The sequence below is a fragment of the Marmota flaviventris genome, chromosome 5 (assembly GCF_047511675.1).
Source record: "Marmota flaviventris isolate mMarFla1 chromosome 5, mMarFla1.hap1, whole genome shotgun sequence".
In the NCBI taxonomy this organism is placed as follows: domain Eukaryota; kingdom Metazoa; phylum Chordata; class Mammalia; order Rodentia; family Sciuridae; genus Marmota; species Marmota flaviventris.
In genome coordinates, this window is record NC_092502.1 from 32,774,651 (window position 1) to 32,795,443 (window position 20,793).

Below are 20,793 nucleotides of genomic sequence, written 5' to 3' on the forward strand. Positions count from 1 at the left end.
GATGTCTTCCAGTGAGGTGTTACTGCTTCTACTATTACTGTTTAAAATATTTTTTTTTCCCTAGAGAAGAGAAATGATGTTTTTTCCTGCACTTCTTTTCATGCCCTCTCAGTCCTTTCATATACGTACCTCTCCTTAGAAGGATATAAGAATATGATATAAAGTTTGTTTTGTTCCAGCCAGGCATGGCAGCACATGCCTGTAATCTCAGATGTGCAAGAGGCTGAGGTGAAAGGATCTCAATTTTGAGGCCAGCTTAGACAACTTAAGGCTATGGTATCTCAGTAGTAGAGCACCCTTGGGTTCAATTCTGAGTACCATAAATAAATTAGTAAATAATAAGTAGGTTAGTAAGTTTGTTTTGTTCCTGGAAGGTATTATCAGTTACTGGTTATGTACTTTACTTGGCACTTTGTTTAATATTGGGAATTTATCTTACTGTGAATAAATCTTACACAGTCCTGTTCATCTTGAGGTTTACAGTTTAGTGTGAGGAGATAGAAATTAAATAATCACACAAGATATGAATTAAATACTTTGAAAAAAAAAGTATATGTAATTAAAAAAAAAAAAAAAAGCCAAGTATGATGGCATGTGCCTATTATTCTAGTAACTCTGGAAGCTGAGGCAGGAGAGGGTCACAAATTTGAGGCCAACCTGGGTAACCTTTTGAGACTCTGTCTCAAATTAAAAAGGGATAAGGATAAGGATGTAGCTCTGTGATAGAGCCTAGTATCACCAAAAACAAAACAAAAGAATAAGAGTAGAGGGTAGGGAGCAAGGCAGAAGTACAATGAATAGGAAACTTTGAAGGAACTAAAAGAGGGCCAGTGAGAAGTGGACTTGACTGGATATGTAGAGAGGGATGGTCACATAGGGCCTTTATAAAAGCCTGTTAAGGTTCATATGTTCTATCAGAGTTGTTTTTCCTAATTTTTATTTTTTATATTTTAGATTATTTATGATGTAATTCTGTCCCTTAGTGATTTTTTTTTTTTTTTTTTTGTAATGCATGTGTTACAATGACACTTTGGAATCCTGTGAGTCCCATTAGTCCAACTAATGGGAGGCCAAAACCAAGTTTCTTATCCGTCTTCCCTTTCCTATGGTGTGTACCACAATAAGAATACATCTTTTGGTTTTACCTAAGGGTTAGTATTGTTGATCTTATACCATGATTTCCTCACACGAGCCAGTCCTATATTCTTGCATTTTGCAAAGGTTATTTGTACAGATATGGTCAGAGTCTGTTATCCTGGTAAATAAGATACTCTTTTCTTTGGCTAGCCTGAGATGCCAATCTTTGCTGTACCTGAGGCTCTTCAAACTGAAGAAGGAAAATGCTCTGAAGTACTCAAAGACACTGACAGAGCACCTGAAGGTAAGTATGCGAAAGAGGAGGGTCCATTCCCTACTACCCCAGAAGTGCTCTTATATTTAGGCAAAACACAGGGGAGAATATACTGTTTGAGAACTCTCAAATACGTTCGTGGTTTCCTGGGATTTTTTTTGACACACATATATCTGATTATAAAACTTGTGTAACTATATGCCACAAACCATATTTATACTTTGAAATGATTTTTTTTTTTGGTCCCCTTTAAAATTATCTTTTATTTTCAATACCATTCTTTAGACTATTAGTTTCCTAAAATATCTCCTCATGTTTTTTTTTCAGTCCAGCACCACAAATATCCTCCTAAAACCCTGCTCTGGTTATGATTTAGAGCCCCTCAGTAGTTCATTATTGCTGACTGGGTCAAATCCATACTCCCTTACCTTGGTCTACATGGCCCTCCAGGTCTCACTTTTATTCCTTATCTGAACCTTTACTTTAGGCAAACTATGTGGGATACATATATCTTATTTTCTGCCATCATTGCACGTAGAATGACTCATTTCCCTATGCCCTCACACCTTCCCTTTATCCATCTGTTACTCATTCTTTCCTGGCCACTTATATGAAATCTTGTAGAACATTCCAGCTCTTACCTAATAATTTCTTTCTGTTTTACATTTACACATTTTGGTGTCTTAAATGTATAAAACTACTTAAAGTCAACTCTATTAGCACTGTCAGCTCTATTAGTACTTAATAATGGATTTTTTTAAATATTTTTTTTTCTATAGAATTCTTATAATAATTCTCAAGCACCATCACCTGGTTTGGGGAGGTAGGTAAAAATTTATTGTATCAATTATTATTTGTGATAGGTTTATATAAAATATGAAAATGGAATTAAGATCTCTAATCTCTAAATCTTTATATATGTGAATATATGCTGGGGATTGAATCCAGGGCCTCACACATGCCAATACACAGACATCTGAGTTTTAAACAACATCTCATCCCTTCTTACAGTGGATTTCGATGGTTACTTGGGTTTATTAAAGTGGGCTTAACTTTACTCCAAGTCTTGGCATTGCCAAAATTTAGTGACATGATTGTAATTTCTCCTCCCTCCTCATATCACTCCCACCCCATCCACACCCAAAGATACAAAAGCACCATGAAAGATTTTTTTATTTTTATCTATTCAATTATTATGTTTCTGTGAATCTACATTCAGTCTTTTCCTTGTATATATTTCTATAACCAGATTTATAGCTAAAAAAGCAGATAAAAGTGTAAAACAAGTAAGTTTTCTCCCCTTTTTTGGTTTTATTTTTTTTTAATGTGTGATCAGAGCTTTGTGCATTTTTACAAAATTATAGTTTTCTGAAATGAACCTGGAAGATTTCAATATACGTGATCTCTAAGGAATATTTAATTGTCAGGAAGCTTGAGATTGATTGCATTTGACTGAGAAGGCTGTATCTCTTTGTCAACTCTGAATAATTTGGATAAACTAGGAAAGTACCAGAAATTATGGAGCTCAAGAAAAGATGTTCTCACCTAATACTATAGTTTATAGGATTGTGAATTTCACCTACTCTTCTCCAGAACAATTTAAAAAATGTGTAGTTGCAAGCCTGAATAGATGGAAAGTGTATGGATCCAGAGTGAGGGACTTTAGCTTTGAACATTTTGAATTGCTTAGTAACAGTCATGACTTTCTTCAGTTACTTCCCATTTCTTGTTATGTTGCCATGTCAAAACAAACATTCTAGATAACAATGGCCTTTAATACTTACTTAAAAGAAATTGTACTTCTCTGGGAACCCTTATCTTAAAGAATCTTTAAATTTTAAAAGCTCTTGTGTAGGAAGAGCCAATTGTACATGGATTGCATAACTCTCACTTTGTCCATATGAGCAAGCTTCCTGTTTCTCTGTGTGTAGCAAAGCCGTTGGGATGCCTTCCCCTGTTTCTCCAAAGCTGTCACCAGGCAATTCGGGAAATTATTCTTCTGGGGGCAGTAGTGCTTCAGCAAGTGGCTCTTCAGTGACCATTCCACAGAAGATCCACCAGATGGCAGCCAGCTATGTTCAGGTTACATCTAACTTCCTTTATGCCACTGAAATTTGGGACCAAGCTGAACAGCTTTCCAAAGAACAAAAAGGTAAGTAGCATTCTGGGTAAACTTTGAGGGATGGAATTGTTAAAAGGAACTTTTATGATTTTTTAACTGGTGTGTATGTAATTTATTACCTAGTTTATGGTTAATGATAATCATTTTGCCAATAATCTCCTGTGCTTAGCAGTCAGTAAGTATAGCCGAATTTAGTTAAACATAAAACCTCTCATGATACTGTTGACACAACTAAACTAAACATAGATGCCCATTATCTTAGACAAAGAGCTATTCTGGCATATTAAATGTAAATTCATACAACAAAAGTAATAAAATTATGTCGTTCCATGAGATGATTAATAAATTTAGCTGTAAACATAGGATTGCATTTAGATATTTTGTACATCTGAGATGCTTAATATATAAAGAAAATACATTCTAACTGGATTTTTGCAAAAAGAGACTGTTAAATGAACAGATTTTTTTTTTTTTTGGAGACCAGGAATTGAACTCAGGTGCACTTGACTGCTGAGCCACATCCTCAGCCCTATTTTGTTTTTTAGAGACAGGGACTCAGTTGCTTAATGCCTCACTTTTGCTGAAGAACTCTTGATTCTTCTGCCTCAGCCTCCTGAGCTGCAGGGATTACAGGCACAGATTTTTTTTCCCCCCTAATATTTTGTAAATTAGGTCATTTGAGGCTCTGTACCTTAAAAGTTCATTATCTTCCAAACAAGGAGCATTTAAAATTATAAATATATGTAAATTATTTAAAGATCCTAGAGAAAAATACTGTATATTCACCATCTTATTTCAATAGATGTTGTTAGCAAATATGTGTCTATAGACCTATTCAGATAGGTCCTTTGCAGAGGAACACTGAAAGAGCCAGTCAGTGTTCTTTTATTACAGAATACATTTAAATAGTTATTATATGAATAGGTATCAGATGAAAATGCAAGATTCCTGTCCCTAAAGAAGGATAATGGTAAGAGAAAAATAGAAGAGGAATCCCAAAATTTAACATAGTTGTATTTTTAAAAACCTAATTTGTCCAGGAATGAAATATTGTCAGTTCTGACCAGGAAAGGTTAGAGGGCTGAAATTCCCCAGTTACCATTCTTCTCCCTGATACCAGTTTTCTATCTTTTCTCCTTTTTTTTTTTTCTTCTTTTTACTTTTTGTGTGGCAGTTTCAAACATAAATATTGACTAAAGGAAAGAGAATGGTATGATGAGCCCACGTTCATTCAGCTTTAGTTTTAACAACATTTTGCTAGTCATGCTTGTGAGCTCTTACACGTTTTCTCTCCCATAATTTTCTTCCCTGGAGTATTTTAAAGCAAATAGGCATATAATATCATGACATTTCACCTGAAAATAACTTTGGTATGCATCCTTGAGTGATAAAATTAGTTGTTTGATTGCAGTGCTGGGGACTGAATACAGAGGTTCTGTATCGATGAGATCCCCAGCCCTTTTGTTATTTTATTTTGAGGCTAAGTTGCAGAGGCTGACCTTGAAGTTTCGATCCTCCTGCCTCAGCTTCCCGAGTCTCTGGGATTACAGGTGCATAATACCTGGCCTGGCAAATGATAAGGACTTTTTCTAATATGATCACCAAGTCTTATCACAGTTACCAAACTTAAGAATAGGCTTTTGTATTATCTAATAACTAGTATACCATCGAATTTTCCCTATCTCAAACATGCCTTTTTTTTTTTCTTTTCTTTTTTTAACAGTTGGTTTTATTCCAGACAGGATCCAAGCAAAGTCTACACATTTTATTGCATTGAGTATTTCCCCCTCCTCCACTTTTTTGTTCTTTTCTTTGTTTTGGCCATGCCATTGATGTTGAGAAACCAGGTCATTAAATAGGTATAATTCTGGATTTGACAGATTATTTCCTCATGATGTCACTTAATTTGTTTTTTCTCTCTGATTCATTCATATATATATATATATATATATATATATATATATATATACACACACACACACATATATACATACACACATACATATATACACATATATGGACATAATATATAATATTATATAATATATGTCACATATATTATGATATATAATATTTTATATATTATGGACATAATTTATATATTATATGGACATAATACCTTTATTTTATTTTTATGCGGTGCTGAGGATCAAACCCAGTGCCTCACTCTTGCTAGGCAAGTTCTCCTACTTCTGAGCTACAGCACCAGCCCTGTTCTCTCTCTCTTAATTCCTTGATACTGATAAGTTGAATCTTTTTTTTTCCCCGTTGATGCTAGGGTTTGAACCCAGGGCCTTGTGCATTCGATGCAAGCGCTCTACCAACTGAGCTACATTCCCAGCCCTGATAAGTTATATCTTGAGATTTGATTCAAGTTCCAGTTTTGTGATTGTTTCAGTTATGGGGATGGAACCCAGAGCCTCACACAGGCACACACTCTACCACTGAGCTACATTCCCGCCCTCAAGTTCAGTGTTTTTTATTTTTTATTTTTTGCAGTGTTAGGGATTAAAGCAGGGCTTTTTCCATGCTAGGCAAGTGCTCTACCACTGAACTGCACCCTGGCCCTAAGTACAGTATTTTCATAAGAATATTTTATAGGTGGTGTTCTAAATTTCCTATTGCATTATATATATTAAGAGGCATGTAATAGCATTTTTAGTGATACTGTCAGTAGATTATTCAGATGGTGTCAGCCTGATTAGTCTGATAGAAGATTCCCTATTGCACTTTAACTTATGCTTTTCACATCTGTTGATGATCACTGAGTAGACCCATTATTCTATTAGGAAATAGTTCATCAGGAATTTTCTCTTCTGACACACCTTCTGCATTTATGAGCTGGAATTCTGTAAAGATGAGCAAGTGTTTGGTCACTTCTTATCTTGTTTGAATAGCATAAGATCTTTAGTAAACCTTTTTTTCCTTACATGTCTAAAATCTCTTTTTAGTGTCTAAGTCCTATATCATTATAGCTGCTCCCAAAATTATATAAGAATCAAATTTTAGGATACTGTTCTACCCCTCACCCTTTCGTGCAGCCTTTATTTGTTCACAAAAAATCTTTATTTCTATCTCTTAATATTTTATTCTACTATCTTAAAACATGAGATTTAATTTATTAATGGTGGATGGCATATAATTACAACAAAATGGTTGAATACAGACTATCAATTATTTCACAGGAGCTATTATAAGAAACATACAAAAAATATCTTTTCATGTCACTTGATTCTTTCATAAAAATGGCACATAGATAACATTTTGAATAATCAAATAGTACATTGTGTGTGTAGTACTGAGTCTTCATTTTAAAGCATAAATAGCAATTTATAATTGTTATCAGTGGTATATGTGTAACAGTGTGGGGGAGGGTGTGTTTTTTGAAGTCATGTGAATGCTGTTTTATAATCTAGACTCAATTTTAAAACAGTGATTCCAAAGAATGTGCAATATTTAATGAATGTTTTTGGTTTTCTAGAATTCTTTGCTGAACTGGATAAAGTAATGGGCCCACTCATCTTTAATGCAAGCATCATGACAGATCTAGCTCGTTATACCCGGCAGGGACTGCACTGGCTTCGCCAAGATGCCAAGTTGATATCTTAAACTGAACACATTCTTGTTGCCTCTGATTTTCTCCACAACACTGTGTTACATCACGAAGGAAAACTGCCATTACACCACCTAGTCAACACTAAGAATGAGGAATGGTTTTCTCCTCCTTGGTTCATGTGTTGTTTATAACCCAAAGCCATCATATCAATTGACCCCTTTAATATTCCCAATGTGAAAAATTATTTAAATACTTTTAAATCTGCAGCATATTGATAAGATGGTTTTAGTGATCTATAATAAGATTGAAATTCCAGTTGCAATTCGTAACTAATCAAGTGAGATTCTATTTATTTTAATTTTTTTAAGTTCCCAGACTGGGGCTTGTTTAAAACTTAGTTATTTCTGCCTATAAATTTACTCTGTTGAATATTTAGCATAAATTTAATGTAGGTGTTTTTATTTATATATTTTGGGAGCCTTGTTACCTATTGTCTTTTTGTGGTAGCTCTTCTATGAGTAAGAGTTGGTTCATCTAAAATAGAAACATGTTCTTTCTCTACCTACTACCTGATATTATTTTAAATCTTAACTGCAATTTTATTATTGTAAAATTTATGCTTAGTATTAAGCATATCTTTCTAACACATGAAAAGTCACTTAAAGATGAGAAGATGGCATTTTATGTGGATATAAAATGAAATGTGTCTGATTTGGTATGCATTATTTCAAAAACTGTGAATATGTTAACACTACAGCAATCACAAGGTGACCATAACTTGCATTTAATGCATTACAAAAGAGTAGGCAAACTTTCTAGGAGAAGCACATATTGAAGGGTTTCATAAAAAGACAATCTTAAACTTTAAGAATTTTATTAAAACCATGTATTCTCTTTTGTTGCTTATTCTTTGACACAATTGAAGCAGATTAAGTTAATCTTGAAAAAGGTATGATCCAACTCCTGAGGGTTTCTGCCTATGTCTCTTTAATTGATAATATTCGAAGGTTAAAATCTCTTTGCAGATTTTTCCCCTATACTAGATTGTAATGCTCTGAAGTGAGCATTGGTAACTGATGTGGGAATGGCCTGCAGCTGTGGTGTGTGTGGTTTTGCTATACAAGTTACAGTTCTAATGCCTGATGTAGAGATAATGAATTTCTCCTTCTTAAAGGCCCTCATCAGTGATGTATTTTTCTGATAGGATCAGAAAATTCATACTAGAAAAGTGCCACCTAACTTGGTTTAATGTGAGCTCTCTTGGAAAAGGGAGGAGAGCTGGGATAGAGCTTAAGATGCCAGCTCTGTAAGAATTGTATATCAATGTTCCTTTCCCTACAAGGTGCATATAGGAGTCGAGGATGAGAGATATACCCTCTATACTTTGTTTTTACTGCCCCTATCATGTCTGGTGTGCCTTAAATATTACTTTTAAATGAAGACTCTGTGGATTGTTTACAGATGAAGTTTTACACTAGGACCAGATTGTCAATACATGGTTGGTCCTCTGTAGTAATAATGTTGAATTCTTTCATTTAAAATAAAACTTCCTTTACAGACATAAAAAGATTAATTCAGAAAAGCTAATATGTTGGTACATGACTTAGTCTAACCAATTGGGTAATGCTGCTTCAAGAAATGCTTTGTACTCCTTATTCCAAAAACAAATACATCCAACTGGGGGTGGGGAGGGGGGAAAGCTTGCCCTACTCTTTGTAGATATTGCTAAGGTTTGAAAGGGGAAAGAAGGGATAGAGAATCTCCCAGTTTAGTGGTGCAGTGAATCCTCTGCTTGGGTCTCTCTTAACGTTTATTTCTGAAGCTAGTGAACTTTCATTGTCCTGTGGCCTCATATTTATAGAGCTTCTTAACTGTTTTGTACCTCAAGTTATTTTTACATATCTTTGAAGATTGAGATTATGAATTATGTTGAATTTAACCTTTTCCCTTGGAGAATTTGCCTCTGATATCTTTCTAATTTAATCTTAGTGTATTCTAGGAATAGTTTTCCTTACGGACAACTTCTCAGCCGTTGTGATAGTAATTTAGTAAGAAATAACAGATGTTAATCAAGTATGTGTGTGTTCTGTCCTCCTCTTATTTCTCTGACTCTGATTCCTTAATTTGCAGTGGTGTCTTAGAAGTGGAACAAGTATCCTCTGGGCTTTTTGACTTCAGCAACAACAGCCAGTGAGGCATCTCTTAAGTTCCAGTGCATTCTAGTCTCTTGTGTGTCCTGAAAGGTAGCAGGAGCATTTCTGGGGTCACACTGATATTTTCTTAAAGCAGAGTTTCCTATGTGTTATGGTGCTGCTGTAAGATGTTTTTTTTTAAAACTGTTAATTCTTGGAGAATGACTTGTTCAACTTTTTCATGTGGAGGGTTTTTTTTTTTTCCTTTTCTTTTTTCTACCAGTTGGTAGTGGGCAATGGATCAAAATCCTATCCTAAATAATTGATTTTTTAATGTCATAGTCTGAGGAAATACCACTCCCTTTCCTCAGTCATTTCAAATGTTCTGTGTCATCTGCTCTAGCACATACTTTGGACTCCATTACAGGTGACCATTTCCTCCCTCCTCAATAGGTGAGGCATCCTCAGTGTTTTCTAATCATTTTAAACTGAATTTGACAAGCAGCTAAAAACAAACTTAGTCTGAGACTTTTGCTTAATATATAGTTATATAAGTAGCAACTATTTTGAAAATTACTATTGACTGCTCTTTAAGACCACACCTGTATGCCAGGAGGCTACAGTTTACACCATTGGACTCTTTATAGGCAACCAACAGACTGGTTGCAGTGGATGAAATTGTCACAGTAGCCTTGCCTGGGCTAGGCTGTGCGGTATCCCTTTCAGGTGATTCAATCTTGCCCAACCCAGGGACCAGTCTGGCTGGAGAACATCTAGCCCTTTCCTTGCTTCAGTGCCACCTTTTTTTAGGCAAGGAGCCAAGAAGTTACTTTATAAAGCAGTGAATACTTCAGATAAATTTACAGCTATAGCTCCTGAAGAGCAGAGAAGATTGACCACCACTGATTTTAATTCTCCAATATATAAGGAATTTAGAGTAATGTGTGCACGTGCCCATGCATGCCTGTGTTTCTGGGGAGCTCTTGCACTAGGCATCTGGGCTGCACTTTGAATGACACACTTGTGGCTTTAGTAGATTTCACTGTTTTTTAATTGTTGTTCATTTCTTTTCATTAAAGGTTTTAATCAGCTAGACAGATCATTTTGTATTTAATGGCAGAAACTTTGGTACATTAACTTTTAATGAATGAGCTTGCATTGTGAAGCAAGAGCCTACAGAAGGCAACTGTTGTCAGTGAGATTTCTGGCTCCAGAGGCCAGTACTTGGTGGCATTTTCTGAGCAGCCAGCAGTTGCTCCCATCAGTGATGTCTAGCTGTGTAGAGGAGGGTACGCTGTGCACTCTCCAGGTATGAGGGTATGTAACTTTGGCTCTTAAAATTATGTACACATACACACTTTATATATATGTATGTATGTATGAAAACATGAAATTAGTTTGTCAAAAATGTGTGTGTTTAGTATTTTAGCTTAGTGCAACTATTTCCACATTATTTATTAAATTGATCTAAGACACTTTGTTGTTGACACCTTGGATATTAATGTTCAAGGGTGCAATGTGTATTCCTTTAGATTGTTAAAACTTAATTGCTATGATTTGTAGTAAATTAACTTTTAAAATATATTTCAGCCCTTCTGTAGTGTAATAGGGCTCTTACAGGGTGGGAAGAATTTTGATTTTCCAGTAGCTAATTAAACAAAATGGCTTCATTATGTATCTTGATCTATAGGAGTTTCAGTATGGTCCCAGGAACATCTACTGGGGATGAATGTTTTAGGCAGATTGTGATGATGCTTTAAAAAACAAACTAACTAAACTAAGTAACTTGGGGAGCCAGGACATTTCAAATCCATACAGACTCCTATAACTTATATATATTCCTTAGTTACGTGGAAAACAGATTTCATTTCAACTTCACGTATCAATGTGTTGGAGAGGCAGACTCCCCCCGCCCACCCCAATTATGTTGCACAACTGAGGTTGCTATTCAGTAAAATGAGTAGAATAGTCAATCATTCAATGGCTTGAATATGCAGTGACAAGAGGCCAAATAAATTGTTTGTGAATAATAAAGAAGTTTGGTTTAGCCTGTTAGACCCTGAAAACCAAGCTGCAAATCACAGGCAGTAAGTTGTTATAAGTTCATAAAGGAATGATGGTCTACCTAGCTCCTATTCACATAAATCCATTCACATAAACCAGATGGTTAATTAAAAAGTACTTGCTAAGCTGGGCATGGTGGCACACTCCTGTAATCCCAGGGAATCCAGAGACATGAGGAACATGAATTCAAGGCCAGCCTCAGCAAAAGCAAGGCACTAAGCAACTCATTGAGACTCTGTCTCTAAATAAAATACAAAATAGGGCTGGGGATGTGGCTCAGTGGTTGAGTGCCCCTGAGTTCAATCCCTGGTACTGTGCCACCCACAACCCCTACCCCGTCCCCTAGAAAAGGTACTTGGTGTCTCCCGAAACGGGAATGGGAATAGCTAAGTCTCCTCTTCTAATGGAATTTGGTCACAGAGTAAAGTATTCAGGCTAGGTCTCAACCAAGTCATGTAGATGTTTAAGCATCCTAAAATAGCAGCCTGAGTAGTCATATAAAGAAGTTGATTTTCAGAAATATCAGCATGGGCCTCTCCTTGCCACTGTTGCTCAGCTAAGCATAAATGACATTCTTTAAAACAAAACCAAGAAAAGCTCTCCAAATGAGCAGGGAAACACTCCTACCCAGAAACTCGAGTAATATTTGTTTTTTACTTTTTCATGCTTCCATGTGGTTTCTACTTGCTATGTTCCTCTTTGGAAAATACCAATTCGGAGATGCTGCCTTTCAAATCAATGCCTTGAGTATCCATATTGTTGAGTTCGTTGTTGCTGTTCAAGAAGTGTCCCCATTTTACAACTTTATGCACACATCTGGCAAATCATCGACATGAGCATTCAACAGTACTGGGGTGGGATTGGGGGGTGGGGGCAGGGGCTCACCAACAGAGCTGGCCCTGTTGGCAGTGCCTGGGAAGGCACCACCTGTGAGGGCCAGATATGGGGTTGGTAAGCACAGTTAGGGAAATTTCTACCTAGCCTCCGTTTTGAATGATTTTAAGAAATTTTGTATATGGAGGATGGAAATGCTTATATATTTATTGAAATCCTTTTATCTTATTTGAAATTAAAATTATTTGGTAAATAACAGTTTGATATTTGGGGAGGGTTTTGAAGGGGAGGTAATGCTGTTGATAAATTATAAGCCTGTTAATTCTGCAGAAAGGTACTGTTAGTGACTAATAGGATGCCTTTGTTTTGTACATGATCCAAATCTTTGTTTTACATTTCTTTTATCCAAAATATTTAGGCATCTGACATTTTCAACCAAAATTTCAATTATATACTGTGATTTTTATTTGTTGCAATACATTAAAATTTCAGAGGTACTTTGGGGCTCAAAAGCTTGGATTTTTAAGACAGTATGTGCATTTCACATAATAAAGCTGTTAATGGTGAGCAAAGTATTATATACTAACTAGATTTTTCCACATCTGTATAGTATATTATATGTATTTTGTGGTATTGAGATTATAGAAAGTTTAGAGTGTCAAACATGCGTTTAATGTGTATTTTTAAACAAATTTATGGCAATTAAAATATTTGGAGACAAGGGTATCACATTTCAATTTGTAAAAATCTTTTTAACTCTGTGTCATTAAGATGCTTTGTATAATGCCAAACCATAGCTGGAGAAACTAAGTTTAATAAATATCAAATAGATTTTCTGTATTAAAGTTTATAAACACTGTGCACTTTAGACTTCTTCAGCTCTTACTTTGCCCTTTTCATGCAATTGCTGTTTTGTATTTTAGGGTCCAGCACTACTAAAGTCTGGCCCCACCACCACAGGTCACATTTTCTGATTACAGAAATTCTGAACTTTCTGGCCTGGTTCCTTGTGTAATGTCCACAATTGCCCTGCCCTAAACAGAAATCTCGGTTCCTTTTTGATGTTTTCAGCGGCTTAGGCTTTTATTGTCTTATTAAACTAAATTTTTCTTTCAGTTCTGCTTCATATTCAGAGACTCATAAACAAACTTGTACACATCATCAGGTGGCAATTGCCAGCCTTGCCTATCTTGATAGCTCACTAAAGAGTTCTTTACAGATTGGGGTTGTAGCTCAGCGGTAGAGTACTTGCCTAGCATGTGTGAGGCACTGGGTTCAATCCTCAGCACCATATAAAAAATAAGTACATAAAATAAAAATATTGTGTCCCTGTACAACTAAAAAAAAGTACTTAACATGGAGGAAAGGGCCAGGATCCAGGGCCACAACTTAGAAAATTGCCAAGACTGACTGCATATCTCTTGAATTTTTTTGCCTTTAACTTGCATTATATTCTTTATTAGATTCTTGAAAAATTGTTAACTTTCCCCACACTTTCCATATGGAGAAGTTGAACAGATCATTATTAGGCAATGTTTGTTTCTGTATTGTACCAAATGAATCCTTCTTCAAGTTTGAATTTCAGACTGCCAGAATTTCAACTTGAGACATTTAATAGTATCCATAGAAAAATAAAATAAACTCTAAACTTAGACGGATAAACTTATCTACATATCAGCATTCTAAGAAGAAATGGAGACCAATTGAAAGCATACATCTGTCTTTAAATATTAAAAACACAAAATTGCTTCACTTTTGTATCTCCAGCCCAAATGCAGTTAATCAATATTCCATAGAACGGAGCATTGTTGGAGGTGACTGCTGTCCTTTCTTCCCCTGGCACGTTTGTCATTCCTGGGCCACACTTAGGGAACAGCGTCTTTTTCTGGGGAGGGAAAAATGAGTTTTTAGACTCTTGAATCTAGGAGTACCCAGGGCCGCATCTGCTGCATTTCCCTTGTCTTTGCTTGATCTGTCCAGTCTCAGGAAAGGCACCACTCTTTTTAATAGTAGTTCCTAACTCCTGAGAGATTCTTCTCCATGGCTCACAGTCTCAGTCCCCCTTTATTGTTAGGCCTCTGTGTGTCCTCATCTTGTTTCTGCCCAGTTTCCCAGGGGCCTCTGGCCCAGCCCTCACCCAGGTTTGCAGAGTACCTGCAGAGTCTCGTGATACATTCAGAGTCGTTCCGGCAGGAGGCTCCAATGGGCCTGAGGGACACCCCTCTCCAGAAGGGGGTCATTCTCCGTGACCTTCTCTTTCCTGAACTCAGTTCTGATATTGGGGAGCCATCTGCCTGTGGAGCAAAGACAAATACACCTCAAGTAGGGAAGTTTACAACTGTTGCATTCCTTGGAAGAAGGGTCATCCCCAGGTACTGCGGATTAAGCAGGAACCATTCCTTAAAACCAAGTCCAGCTCTCAGGGTCCATCTAAAGTTCTACTACTGCCACTATTGTGTCCACACATATTCCTTCTTTCCTTACCTGGCCCAACAGCAGCAGGCAGATCATGAGTACTGCAAGGAGTTTGAGATGCCACATCTTGGCAGAGGGAGGATGTTGGAGCCTAAAAGCCAGAGACTGTTCCCACTTCCTTTTATAGACATCTGCCTTCATGGTTGCCAGGTGAGATAGGAGCAAAGTTTATATTTGTAATCAGGATCAATTTAATAAGTTAATGTCTACCAGAGGAATGTGCTCAAGGGCTACCTTTCAGGCACGTTATATTTACTGATTTCTCATCTGGACTTTGAGTAATTGTGTTGCTGGCATGGACCCTTTCACCCATTATAACAAAAGTTAAAACTGCCCCTCCTGTATGAAAGCCACGTGAAACCTCTGAGGGAGACAAGGAATCTAGCCACATTTCTGTTTTAAAATAGTTTAATGCACTAGGGGGTATAGCTTGGTGGTAGAGCATAGGCTAATATTGGGTTCAACCACACCCCCCCATCCTAAAATAGCTCTGTGAGGTCACTAATCAAAATAGAATTCTAATAATAAAGTCTTCAGAAATGATGCCCTCTTTCATCCTTGTCTAGGTAAGAAGTCCTGATGTATTGTGTACAGCCAATTGGATATGGCCCTGGTCTCTCTTCTGTGAAAGGAGATTTCAGCAAACAGTCTACAGTGCCCCAGAGCTCCCAGCTGCATAGATGGTTTGTTACTCTAATATCTATACAATCTCATCTTCCAGCTGGGAAGACCTGGCTATGGAAAATTTAAAACCTAGTCTACCTTTTTCAGGGGGAGTGCAGTCAAAACTGGTAGGGGAGCCATGGGTGAACTGAATAAATGATTATATAGATTGTTTTTTTTTTTTTTTTTTTTTTTTTTTTTAAGAAGATAGGAATGGGGAGGTAACAGGAGCACCTAAATCTGTGAGAGCTTGTGTAGTAACATTGAATTATGGGTCTCCTTCCCAATCATTAGGGGTCTTGGTAGAGTATTTTCTTCCAACAGCCTCAGGGCTAAGAGAACTTAAAAAGCCCAAAACATCCATTAGCAGGGATCACTGCAGGTGTCCGGATCAAGAGAGGACATGTTATGTAAACCAGGAGTAGTATGGCTACATGACATGGACATAGTCACTAATAGAATTCTAATAATAGGTCTCTAGCAGCCGTGCAAGTAAGAGGATGCTTCTTGCCAAGGGAGAAGAGGGTAGTATGATGAACCTTAAAAAATGGCAGAAGGTGGGGTGTGTCCACAGATTGTCTGTCCTGGTTCCAGTTCTCTTGGGACCATGGAACTAGGCCTAGAGTGGGCACCACTGCTTCAACTTTAGAACGTTTGAGAAGTAGACATTGAACCCAACTAACCAATCCTAAAAATTCAAGACTTAATTTGTTGTTCCCTTCCTTTATCCCTGAGTTTGAACATGATGACCCCAGGTATAGGACTAAGTAAAAACCTTTACCGGGTTGAGGAGAGGCTCTGGTGACCTAGTGAATATTGACTAAGAACACAAATCTGATTAGATAAGCAAAAGACTCAACATGATGTCCTAGAACCAGTTGGGTCTGTGGGCTCAGTGCCAGCCTCCATTGACAGGCAACCCATCTGACATGGGTTCTCCTAGTCTGCACTACTGCCTTTTTTGGGGGGTGGGGTACTGGGGATTGAACCCAGCAGTGCTTTAGCACTGAGCTACATCCCCAGACATTTTTATCTTTTTGAGACAGTGTCTTGCTAAGTAACTGAGAATGGCCTCAAACATGTGATACTCCTGCCTCCTGAGTCACTGGGATTACAGGCATGTGCTGCTGTACCTGGCCCCACTTCTGGCTTTCTGTATTCCAAGCAAAATCAAACTAGCCATTTGTGTTAATTTCTAAAGCTAACCCCACAGAGAAGGAAAGAACTTGAAGCCCTTAGCCCACTGTGTGTAGGAAAAAGGACCATCCTCATGGGTGCAGCAACACTGCTGGAATCTTTGGACCTCAAGCCTCTATCTTACATGCCACCCCTCTTCCCAAAAGAATGGTTAGGTATGTTCTGTAGAAGGAAAAATTGCTAGAGAAATAATTTTAAAATGCCCAACCTGTTGTTTTAAACTAAATATGGAACAAAAATCAAACTTTGAAACGTGGCATCAGACAGTACTTAGCTGTATTGGCAGAAGTTACTTACCCTCAGCCAATCACATGCTTGAGAGGCTGTGTAAACCTTATTCCTGAAAGTTGAACAATTCATGGGCTCTCTGCAATAAAGTATTTTGCTGAATGAACAATTACTCCATCCTCCAGTAGAAAGGCCTTTGCAGCTGTTGACAATTTCAGCCATAAGGAGAAAGAGACCAGAGCCTCAGTTCCTTGAACACCTGACCCTCTACAGGTCATCCCTTCCCCTTTTGGAATATGTCTCTTGTTCTATCAGTGAGATGGGAGTAGATCTCAGGCCTTTGGAGCAGTGACATTTGGGGACTCAAAAATGATTAATTTACAAGAAAATGAGACTGAAACAGGTTTGATAGTTGAGAGCTTGGTCACTCTGGATACAATTCCCAGGGACTTTCTGCTTCTGAGGTAAGTGCCTCAGACGAAATGGGAGAAAGAGGGTGCAGATACATGAGCAGCTGTGTGAAATATATTCCAGGTGGAGAGAGGAGATCATTAGGACTTAGCAGTAATTGGAACCTTTTTTGTTGTCCCTGAGCAGGAGCGCCTAATAAAAGATGAAAGACTTTGAAACGGAAAAACTTTTCCAGGTAATATTTCAACAAAGGGTCAAAGTGCATCTGCTTTGTAGCTGGCTGGCACTGGCAGACTTCTGGCCCTGCACTAGGTAGGCCTGCATCTTGGGCACTATGTTGGAGAACTTCCTTCACTAAATGACAGCCCATAGACAAAAAGCCCTGTAGGGGCAGAAGCATTTGGGAAAAGAAGAGTTAAATGGGGCAAATGATTGTGCCATAGCAGGTTGAAGAGCCACACCTAGGGCTGGAAACACCAAATGCTTGTCATAAGCATTGAGGCTGTACCTTAAAAGACTTAAGTTCTCCTTTGTGGACTTCTATGAATAGTCCTTAGAGTAATCCCAGGTCCCACAGTGTGTACAGAAAGAAGCACTAAGCTACAACTTACCACAGCTCACAGATGCCTTAGCACCCCTTTGAGAGATTCATGCTCCCAAGTTCAGAGAGGGGAGCCCTTGGCAAGACACATGGACTTACAAATAGGGTCCTCTCAGAAGAGCACTCCTAGGATGAAATGGATTCAGACCCTCAAGTTCAGTGTCTGGTGTAAACTGAGAAGAGCTAATTTTTTAAAAATATTTTTTAGTTTTAGGTGAACACAATATATTTTGTTTCTATGTGGTGCTGAGAATCGAACCCAGTGCTTCACACATGCTAGGCAAGTGCGCCACCGCTCAAGCCACAACCCCAGCCCCTGATGAGCTAAATTTGATTGTTTCTGGTAGCTATCAAGGAGTTAGAGAACCAGAAAAAATGTTAAAACAAGGCTGGAATAGAGTGGCCATCTCTCATAGGAGGCTTGGGGCCAAAAGCAGAGGGAGAAGGCTGGGGGTGTAGCTCAGTGGTGGAGCACGTAGCTCTGGATTTGCAGAGGGCGAAAGAAAGACAGCCTATCGAGGCAGTTAGCTCCACCACCACCCCCTCCAGAATGATGCAAGGTAAGAATGGGTGCACTGACACCTCCTTCAAGCTCAGTTTTCGTCAGATCCTCAAAGGAGTCTGTGACCCCAAGTATGCTGCAAGACTTGGCAGCAAGACATGGGGACAAAATCTAAATGAAGAGCCAAGCAAGAGTTTACCTCAAATAGCTACCCTGTTAAGTCTATGAACACATATCACTCATTTCACCAATAGCACAACCCAAGAACTTTATTCCATTGCAAGAAACTAAAAAAATGCAGGTTTCAGCAGGCGTGGTGGCACACACCTGTGATATAACATGGGATGGAGATGAAGCAGCTCTGTGGGAAAGCACCCCCAGGTTCAGTCCCCAGCACAAAGAAAAAAAAAGTGCCGGTTTCTTGCCTGATTTCACACAGTGATAGTTTAAGTGTGTAGTCCTTGTTAGACATCCTCATATCCTGCCTCACAATTAATGCAATTTATCCGTTTATTTTTCTTAATTTTGGCTAAGGACTATAGCAATCATTTGAAAAGGAAAGACAGCCTGAGTCAGAAGTTTAGCAACAGACTAGCAGGAAGTGTCCTTAGAAGTTTAAAAACAAAATATGGGCCCGAAGCATGAAACTGACGGGAAAATGGCACCTTTTCTACCAAAAAGGCAGTTCAATGTCTCCAAAGCAGGGGTAAACTTTTTCTACAGACTTTATAGCCCAGAGGGTTAAAAAATTGTTGGCTCTGTGGCACAAGGACAGTCATAGTTCATTGATCACCTTTATCCCCTCCTTTTATAGCCAGGTTCCCTTAGGGTAAGGAAGGCCTGCCTGAGGAAAGGTTGTATAACAGTTGTGTTTTTTTTTTAAATATTTTTTTTTTAGGTGTAAAATTTTTTTTTTAAGAGCACACACTGTGGTGCCAGACTTCACCATTCACTGCTGTATAATTTTGGGCAAATTACTCAAGCTGTGTCTGTTTTCCTCAACTGCAAAATGAGTATAAAATACTTAATTCAAAGATTGTTGTGAAGTTTGTGTTTAAAGTTTGTGTGGCTGAATAGCTGATACACAGTAATTAGAATAGTTACTAGACTTTATGGTTACAATGGGAACAGAGGGCCAAAACCCAACACTCCCTGCAGCACATGCCACCTACCACTGGTTAATTAGAGGAGCAGCTGAAGCTACTATCTTGCAGATAATAAAAAAGGTGAGTTCACTATTCACCAAAAACCCAGACTGAGCGAAACTATTAAGGACCAATACTGAGAAGTGAAGCTTCATGAACTTGAATATTAGCAGTCACCCTAGGATTCTGCTCACAAAATGTAAAGTCACAAGGGTGTAGTCCATAATAAGTTTATTGTGTCTTCCAGACACTACCATACAGACTCCTCTCTCAGAAAACAGTCTTTCACAGATGGAAAACCATTATCCAGATGAGTTGTTCACTTGTCATTTTCATAGGCAGCTGGATTCTTCCTCTTCGATTTCTCAAACTCCTGGTTCCCCCAGGTGTAGACAAGATAAAACACTACAAATGCTTTAAAAACCAAAAGGGAGAATAAACAGTGAGCACATAAAACAAAGGTCTCCACCCTCTAATTCTGACTTCCAGCAGTTTCCACCCTCCTGGTGCTAACTTCTAAGATTTTTGTTGCGGGGAGGGGGTGGGGATATTGGGGATTGAACCCAAGGGTGCTGTACCACTAAGCTATATCTCCAGCTCTTTTCATTTTTAAGACTTTTAAATTGGAGGATCAAGAAAGGTTCCTTAACACATCCATTTTACAGGAAACCAAAAGAAGGTGGACCATCCAGGAAGATTTCACACCAAATTTCACCCCCCCCCCAAGTCTCCCCTGTTGCACATTAAACTAAAAAATTTAGGGATAATTTGAGATAAAATTCACCTAACAAGCGTCACCATTTTAAGGTATACGCTTCAGTGTTCAAAATGTCATGCAACTGTCAGAACTATCTGTCGCACATTCAACAGGAGACATTTCGTCACTGACACGTGGATACAGATGACCTCAGGGGAAGACGTTGGAGTCACCCAAGCGACCTTTGGCCGGTTTTTCAGGATGACAAGTCTAGCTAAGGGCTGCTAGAAATATTCAGTGAGAAAGGTGTGCACGATAGAGTGCCCGCTCACGGAAGGCACCGCAGTCCGGCCCCCTGCCGCCCGGCCTGGGCACTCACGCGGCACCACGCGAAGGATGGACGCCTGAGTGCGGCGCAGGACATTGGGGATGCCCTTGGTGAAATAGTGCGGGAAGGCGCGCTGCTCGAAGGGCGACAAGCTGTAGGTGATCACATGCCGCATCCGCGCCAGATTCCCAAACTCGCGGCCCATTGTTGCGGCGGCTCTGTAAGGACCGAGGGCGGACAGGACCTTGACTCAGCCTGGGGACCACCAACAGGCTGGGATCACCGACCCCAAGCCCGCCCCGGAACTCCTTAGCCTCCCCGAGCCCAGGCGGCGCCCCCACGCTCCCACAGCTCACTCCCGCAGCCAGGTCACCTCACCCTCCACGGACACTGACCCAAGGATCTCCTAGCGTCACTTCCGGCAGGATCGGAAGCCGCTCCTGGAGGCCGTGAAGTCACTTCCGGGAGATACCACTTTTCCTATATT

General features: G+C 38.7%; 3 protein-coding genes across 8 annotated transcripts in view; 1 reads left to right on the top strand and 2 right to left on the bottom strand.

The window, feature by feature from the left end:
* Positions 1 to 12,920, top strand: part of Aff4 (ALF transcription elongation factor 4) — an 88,265-nt gene extending 75,345 nt beyond the window's left edge. For all 4 annotated transcript variants that reach the window (XM_071612089.1, XM_027949608.2, XM_071612091.1 and 1 more), the window contains 4 exons: positions 1,288 to 1,381; positions 2,131 to 2,174; positions 3,283 to 3,503; positions 6,955 to 12,920. In XM_071612089.1, coding sequence (XP_071468190.1) covers positions 1,288 to 1,381; positions 2,131 to 2,174; positions 3,283 to 3,503; positions 6,955 to 7,082 — 487 coding nt within the window. In that variant the 3' untranslated portion in view covers positions 7,083 to 12,920. The remainder of the gene's footprint in view (positions 1 to 1,287; positions 1,382 to 2,130; positions 2,175 to 3,282; positions 3,504 to 6,954) is intronic.
* An 820-nt stretch (positions 12,921 to 13,740) lies between these two features.
* On the bottom strand, positions 13,741 to 15,378 carry Leap2 (liver enriched antimicrobial peptide 2). Its single transcript, XM_027949607.2, has 3 exons — positions 14,544 to 15,378; positions 14,214 to 14,353; positions 13,741 to 13,944 (listed from the first exon to the last, which is right to left on the bottom strand). The coding sequence occupies exons 1-3, from the start codon at positions 14,673 to 14,675 to the stop codon at positions 13,908 to 13,910; spliced, it is 309 nt and encodes a 102-aa protein (XP_027805408.2). The 5' UTR covers positions 14,676 to 15,378; the 3' UTR covers positions 13,741 to 13,907.
* Positions 15,379 to 19,495: 4,117 nt separating this feature from the next.
* On the bottom strand, positions 19,496 to 20,789 carry Uqcrq (ubiquinol-cytochrome c reductase complex III subunit VII). Of its 3 annotated transcripts, none has more exons than XM_027949603.2 (3): positions 20,702 to 20,789; positions 20,358 to 20,524; positions 19,496 to 19,695 (listed from the first exon to the last, which is right to left on the bottom strand). In XM_027949603.2, exons 2-3 carry the CDS (start codon positions 20,509 to 20,511, stop codon positions 19,601 to 19,603), a joined length of 249 nt encoding a protein of 82 aa, XP_027805404.1. In that variant the 5' UTR covers positions 20,512 to 20,524; positions 20,702 to 20,789; the 3' UTR covers positions 19,496 to 19,600. The 3 variants fall into 3 exon arrangements, with proteins under 3 accessions (XP_027805404.1, XP_027805405.1, XP_027805406.1); XM_027949604.2 differs by having other exon boundaries at positions 20,685 to 20,749; XM_027949605.2 differs by having other exon boundaries at positions 20,663 to 20,706.
* Between the last annotated feature and the right edge of the window lie 4 nt (positions 20,790 to 20,793).

What these genes read in the sequence shown, in the direction of transcription:
- Leap2 (XM_027949607.2), bottom strand. Translation starts at nt 14,675, where the DNA reads ATGAAGGCAGATGTCTATAAAAGGAAGTGGGAACAGTCTCTGGCTTTT. An exon ending in GCCTGCTGCTGTTGGGCCAG is followed by an intron (nt 14,354 to 14,543) that starts GTAAGGAAAGAA and finishes TTTGCTCCACAG; the next exon opens with GCAGATGGCTCCCCAATATC. An exon ending in TGTATCACGAGACTCTGCAG is followed by an intron (nt 13,945 to 14,213) that starts GTACTCTGCAAA and finishes TTCCCTCCCCAG; the next exon opens with AAAAAGACGCTGTTCCCTAA.
- Uqcrq (XM_027949603.2), bottom strand. Translation starts at nt 20,511, where the DNA reads ATGGGCCGCGAGTTTGGGAATCTGGCGCGGATGCGGCATGTGATCACC. An exon ending in CATCCTTCGCGTGGTGCCGC is followed by an intron (nt 19,696 to 20,357) that starts GTGAGTGCCCAG and finishes TGGTTTTTAAAG; the next exon opens with CATTTGTAGTGTTTTATCTT.